Below are 7,033 nucleotides of genomic sequence, written 5' to 3'. Positions count from 1 at the left end.
ATGGACAAATCCCCTGTCTTATAATGCAAAACCACACCGAGCAGTTTTGTTGGAACATTAACTTGGAAATTAATGTCACCATACTACTTAAAACAAAGGTTGCATTTTTTTTTTTTTTTTTTTTTCAAATGTGTTGAATCCAACCATTGTGCTTTCAGCTTTCTATGAATACTTTGATAGGAGCCAACACCAAGAAAACAGGAAATGGGCTTTCCTGTCCTGGTTCTTCAAACCAGCACTAAGGCAGGAAATGATCAGGAAATTCCTTTGAGGGAGGAAAGTGTGGTTTGTTTTGTATGCAAATATTCGTTAGCAGAACTGGGGTGAGAAAAGAGGCCGTCCATTTTATGGTTCGCTTGAAATCTATGACAAGCAACTTATCAGCTCAGAGGAATACAGGCAAACACCCATATTTTTCCTGTTTCGTTTGAAAGGTAAGGCATAAATGATCGTCTTTTACTATGCTACTGACATTACAAGGAATTGAGTGGATAAGGGTGCATTTCTTTTATCTTTTAACATGTTTGATTCGGAGACAGTCTTATGCAGTTTTATACGTACAAATTCCCCAATTTTTAGTTTACTGATTTCATTATGATTCCTGGTCGCTCCAGGTTTGTCATATTTAAAGAGGGTTAATACTAGAAGTAAACTGGTTTCCAATTTGGATGCTTGGCATCATTGATTTTTTTGTTCAGATACACCTGTTATAAATCAAAGCCATGAAAAGAAGCTGTTTTGACAGGAGGAAAAACTACATGTAAAACAGTTATAATAAAATAATTAAAAGTCAAATCTGCATTAACACTGGAAAATAGTGCATTAAGAGCCAGTGGGTTTGGAGTGTTCCTTCATCAATGCTTCTTGTAGAATTATGATTATGTGTTATGCAGGTAAGGCAGATGTTTGTGAATAATACAGTGAGCAGCAAACTAAGCTGACATCTCTTGTATCAAAGAGACTTAAACAGATGGTGTCCTTGACTCCTACAGGAATAAAAGGCTAGTCTGTGCATTTATTTCAGTTTAAACTGGTGTGTACTGATTTTGAACCAAAACAATCACCTATATATGTCTTATGCCTCAAAATCTTTTTCAGAGGATATATATAATATGTATGAACTTTGGATACTTAGGGCTCTTTAAGGGCAGTGAGGACAGAATGTAATGGCAAAAAAATATTAAATGCATGTTACAGACAAAATGCTGATATGATCTTTCTATAGTTTTTAAATAGTTTTACATATAAAGTATAAAATGTTGGATGTACCAGAGAAAACATGCTATACAAAGCAATGCATCTTAGCTTGAAAATTAACAGTTTGCTCTGTATGCCCCCATATTTGGTACTGATCGTAAATCTTTGCGAAATCTTCACCCTCAATTTATTGATATGTTAAGCTATATACACTGATAAATAGTTTGAGCTTATATGAATACTGATAGTAAGTTTTCAATCAAAAAAGATACATTCAAGCCTGTAATTCATCTTATCTGCCACGATGACAAGAAACTGGATGGCAGATGTCTTACCAATTTTTTTCTTTTTCTATTCAGAGCAACTAGCAATGGCTTAATTTGACAAATTTGTTGTTTATATTAGGTTGAAATATTATATAACAATTATTCCTAGCAAAGTTCTGAAACAAGCAAAATTTATATATATATATATATTGTAATGACAGCTGATGCTGGGCCAAAAAATTAAAAATTTGTTAGATTTAGTGCTTTGATTTGGTGCAAATGCTTTGATTATTTAGTGCATATCACCTTAAAACAAGAGCTATGGCTCTCTCTTTTCCTTTTTATTTTAATGTTTTGATTTGAAAATTTGTTAGAGGTTCAAAACTCCTCCGCCACTCTAAGGAATACAGCAAAGGGAACTCCTCACCATAACAGATACAATATAAAGTATGATGGGATGGTATCCATATTTTCAGCATAGCAATAGAACAGCCAACTGAATGCACTTCACATGAATAAATCAGTATTAGTATCGGCAGCATAAGACCAGAAAATCTTGGGATACAAACAGACAATGAACAATACGACATGCATTGCAGCGCATCTAGATCTACCTTTTCTAACAGTCTATAGCATAAACACAACCTCTCAGATGTAAAAAAAAAAATTAAGTGTTATCACATCCCAACATCAACAAATATTAGTATTGTGATAAATATTTGTTTTGCCTTATATACGGTTTAAGGGGAATTTTTTTCAGTTTGCATTAAAAAATAATAGTTGAAAATAATTGGTTGGCATTGAAGAATCAAATTAAACTGTAATACAGCTCATATATTTCTTGTAAATTGATGTATTCAGAGATCAAAGAATGTTTTGGATATACCAATGAAAGATGTATGCATGCATTCTTACCGTGATTTTACAGCACAGTTCACACAGACACAAACTGACAAACATTACTTGAGATGAAATTCTAACTGGTGAAGTCAAAACAGTGAAATACTTCGGTGTTTATCTGTCTCTATGGCTTGAGACAGACAGGGAGAGAATATTTTTTATGCATGGTTTCCTTTGCTGAGAGGCTGAGAACGTCTCCCTCGGGATCCCATCAGATGGGGGGACTGTGTGAGGAGACATGTCTATGTGCATGCGTGAAGAGCGAGAGAGAGCTAGAGCGAGGGAAAGAGCATGTGTGTGCACACAGAAAGGAAAGGGGCAGAGTGTGAGTGCGAGCGCAGATGATGCTGCTCGTGGAAGGAGATGGTGCTGGTTTTGGCTTTCCTTCCTGTGCTACAAGATTTTCCCCACTAAGGTTTGACCTCTGCGTCCTGTCAGTTTGGCACCTCGGCTTCCCGGGTAAGAGCTGTTTGTTATTTGTGACTGGAATCAGAGCAGGTTGCTGTAAGCGTTCCTAATTTTCTGTGTTGTGTGTGTCATATGTGCAGAGAGACACAGAACGACAAAGGGAAGGGAGGAGGGTGGTACAGGCAGAGGATATCATGTGTGCGCTATAACTAAGGACAAGGAGCAGACAGAGTTGGAGAAGAGGGGAAATAAGACACAAGGCAGAAGCTGCAGACACCGTCCCTTTATTGGCCAGAACCGGCAACAAAGACAAAAGAGGTGAAGCCGAGACTCAGCCTCGTTATTCCTCGGATTCCATGTGCCACTGGCATCGCATCGAGGGCGAATAGGATGTCTGTGTCTGGAAAAAAGGAGTTTGACGTGAAGCAGATCCTCAGGCTCCGCTGGCGCTGGTTCAGCCACAGCACTCAGACCTCAGCTGGGAATGGGGGCTACATCCAACAGGAAGGTTTGGACCACCGGGGAACACCGGTCCGACTGAAGAGTCACTCCCGGGACAGAGGAGGAGTCCGCAAGAACAACAGCCCCGTGCACAGCATTCTGGCACCGAATCCTGGACCCACGCCTGTTTATGTCAGGCCAGGCGATCAATCATGGCACCAGCAAAACATCATCCAACACCTCCAAGCCAGCGAGGAGCTTCCCAAGAGCAACTCACCTTGCAGTGCCAGGAAAGAGGAGGCGAAGAGCAGCCATGAGGGTGTGAAGAGCAATCCGGAGGATCCCTGTGAGGAGGAAGCCACAGACAGGTAAAAAAAATAAAATAAAAAAATAAAAAAAGCTGAGTGCAGAAATAGAACCGTATAACCAGATGTGTGAAGAGGTGCCTGCTGCTGTCAGCTAATACATGCAGGGTGGAAGTGACTAAGTTCTGCCTGTAGGCATGAAAGACTTGCAGTTTTTAGATGAAAATCCTATTTTTGCCTTTCGTGCGGTAATGAAAACAGACAGTACTGTGCTGAGAGATGAGCAAGGTGTTATTTTGGCACGGAGTGGATTTACGTTAAGCCCCAGGGAGCGTCAGGATTGAGTACAAGTACAGTATTTAACTGTCACTTTATTCGGGCTCATTACGCCAGTGAAATTTGCTCAGAAATGACAGTTTGTTTTATTTTCATTGACTGTGTTGCCAGTACTCAGGTGCCGCCGCTCAGACGTCACTTCTGTCTTCGGAGAATATAATTTTTCAATCAACTCCACCATTGCAGCTGCCACCGCTGCTCACCTGGGAATAGTTCATTCACATGGCACACAGGTTGTAGAAGCACAGCTCTGAAATACCCACAGATAAATTATTCATCAAGCAGACACATCTCACAAAACACAGAGGAAAACATAGAGGCGTCTGGATAGAGCCGGCAGTAAAACACATTCTTTAAGCCGTGAGGTGGTTTTAGCAGCCTGCATTTTCATAACCTGGAGCAGGAATATTTCACGGCGTGTTAATGCATGCATCCTCTGAATTATAAATGCTACAGAGAGGATACCATTACATCAGAGACCATTGGCGCAAGAGCTATAAATTTGGGAAGGGCAACAGGATGAATTATCTTTAGCGGAGATGATATTCACACATCAGTGCAGTTCGAGAGAAAGAGAACATTTAATTTACTTGCTCCGATCGATTGAAATTTATGAGATTATAAAGCCCTACTTCCACAGATGCTTTCAATTCACATCTTAAGTGCTGGATGTTTAGAAGAGAAAGGTCTTCTTGTTTTTCCACTGAGTGACTCTGTCTAGCATTATGTCACTGTAAGGCAGGAAATAAACATCTTCTCAGAAAAGGAAGTGGCAAGATTGACCCACGTTATAAGGTGATGTCATGACAAATAAAAGCATAACCACACTTTTCTAGAAAAAAACAAACAAAAAACATGCACCCACACAAATAGTCCATCATGTTCTACACCTGATAAACATTTATAGTATTTTATGCATATATAAGACCCTATGCATATGCACATAAAACTATAACTGTCCATCAAATGCTTTTGTGTTTAGACAGAATTAATATTGCATTTGTAGTGTATCAAGTGATTCAAATATGTAATCAAATTAATTGCACGATATGCTGATTAATTAATCACATATATTAATATAGCTGAGAAAAACATCCTAATGATAATTTAAATGCTTTACATTATTGTTTTTCAATATCTTTTAAAATCACTTTGCATTTCCAGTATTTTTAGTTAACAATTTATGCATACATAGACTAACACTGTTATGTCCTGGTTTCCCCCTTTCATTTGCAGTATAGGGATTTTTTTAACATGTAAACATATCCTGTGTGAATGGCTCTTTATTTATTCAGTCTTGCTTGTTCCGGCGAGGAGCATTGCCTGTAGATGCAACTGGGGCTGGATTGACTGCAGACTCGCAAATATGTGCGATGCATGGGTCAGAGGGCATTAAAACATTACATTGTACTGTATTAACATAGTTATCCATGGGTTTGTGGCACCCAATAAGCTCTGCTATATCTCCTGCTATAGGCACATCTCCCATGGATATTTATGAGTCTATTAATATTTTAGAGCGTGCGCGGTGTTGCTTTTTTGGCCTTTTATCTTTTAACAGTATGGTAATAGAATCACTTCAGGTCAAAGACAATAAATAAATCAGGTAAATCTGGCAAGAATATTCCTTACTGAGCCATCTTCACGTCAGTCTTATCTGCATTGCTTATATACGCAAGACATGAACTCTCAAACATCAAGTTTTGACCATTTAAAAGCTTATGTTAATTGCTTTGCTGGTCTGAAAGCTTTCTTAGTGTTAATAGCCTTGTCCACTGATTGATATGGTCTTGTGAACTTAAGTACCACGACTTCATTCTTCATCTACCATGGAAAAAGCGCTATTTTCATACAGAAATGACATTAGCTGCAACATTAAAACAAATTGCAAATTTAATCTCATACACTAGAAAATCATTCTTAACCCCTGAAAATTAACTGCTGTGTTTTCACGAGTGCCACAGTGAGGCTATCATGCATTGTGTTATGAATACTTAATCAGAGAATTAGAAACAAAAGAGATTGGATCCCTAAAGACTCTCCTGTCATGTGCTTTAAATTATCATACCTCAAAGCCTGGAGGTATACAATAATACATCTGCTGTTACATTCGTTTGTTATTCTGTGTTTTTCTTCCCCGTCCTTTTACCACTTTTCATTTAGAATGCGTAAATAAAGCATACATTTCCCTTACAGGCACAATGTAATGGAAATGAGGCCTTTAATGTGCGCTTCTAGACTAGGGATTTTGTTGTGCATCTCTTTGTGTGAGTTAATAGTGAGATCAGTTCCTCAATGCACTTTTTTTACCCAAAGGGTAAAAAATAACTATTCATTGGTTATGCATTTTATTGCCCTGTGTGACATTCATCAGTAAAGGAAAGCTAACTGAAGAGGAGGTGGTAATGCATTAGAGTGCAATTATAAAGCAGAAAAAAATAATATTATGAATATGAAATGAGCTGGATATAAATATTAGTACACATTTGGTCTTAGGAGTTGTTTTGAAAATGCAGAATCAGAATGCTTGTCCTCTTGTGGTTCATTATGGGTGAACTATACAGGACTTAACTCATCCATCTATCCATCAACACCTCATTTAAACTCAAAAATGTTCCATACTTATTGTTATCACAGCGGCTTGCATTGTTTGCCGATCCCATTTCCCCCTCTGTTTCCTGTCCTCTCTGCACCAGCACTGCTAATAAAAATGATGAAAAAGCAAAGAAAGACTTTGTATTGACATGCAATGTCTCACAACACAATGCACGGTAACACTTTACAATAAGGTTCCATTAGTTAACAACAAACATGAACTAAGAATGAACAATACTTCGACAGCATTTATTAATCTTAGTTAATGTTAATTTCAGCATTTACTGATGCATTATTAAATTCACAAGTTGTGTTTGTTAACATTAGTTAATGTAGTGTGAACTAACACGAGTAAACAATGAACAACTGTATTTTCATTAACTAACATTAACAAAGTTTAATAAACGGTGTAATAAATGCACTGTTCATTGTTTGTTCATGTTAGTTAATACATCAACTAATGTTAATAAATGGAACCTTATTCTAAAGTGTTACCCAATGCACAATTATGTTAACTTTTAAATGTATTCAAATAAAACACATTACTAGAAAAAGTGCCAAACATGTCATGTTTAATAGTGAATG

At 37.7% G+C, this 7,033-nt stretch overlaps 1 protein-coding gene across 4 annotated transcripts in view; it reads left to right on the top strand.

The window, feature by feature from the left end:
• Window positions 1–338: 338 nt before the first annotated feature.
• LOC306853470 (kelch-like protein 4) overlaps window positions 339–7,033 on the top strand; it is a 36,134-nt gene continuing 29,439 nt past the window's right edge. The window contains exons 1-2 of one of the 4 annotated variants that reach the window (XM_079390908.1): window positions 339–434; window positions 2,912–3,580. In XM_079390908.1, the coding sequence (XP_079247034.1) occupies window positions 3,162–3,580 (419 nt within the window). In that variant the 5' untranslated portion in view covers window positions 339–434; window positions 2,912–3,161. Of the gene's footprint in view, window positions 435–2,607; window positions 2,823–2,911; window positions 3,581–7,033 lie in introns of those variants that run through there. The other 3 variants (XM_079390907.1, XM_079390909.1, XM_079390910.1) reach the window with 3 other exon arrangements.

Source organism: Barbus barbus, assembly GCF_936440315.1.
Source record: "Barbus barbus genome assembly, chromosome: 33".
Lineage (NCBI taxonomy): Eukaryota > Metazoa > Chordata > Actinopteri > Cypriniformes > Cyprinidae > Barbus > Barbus barbus.
The sequence above is the reverse complement of the archived record's forward strand: the minus strand, read 5'-3'. Positions and strand labels throughout refer to the sequence as shown.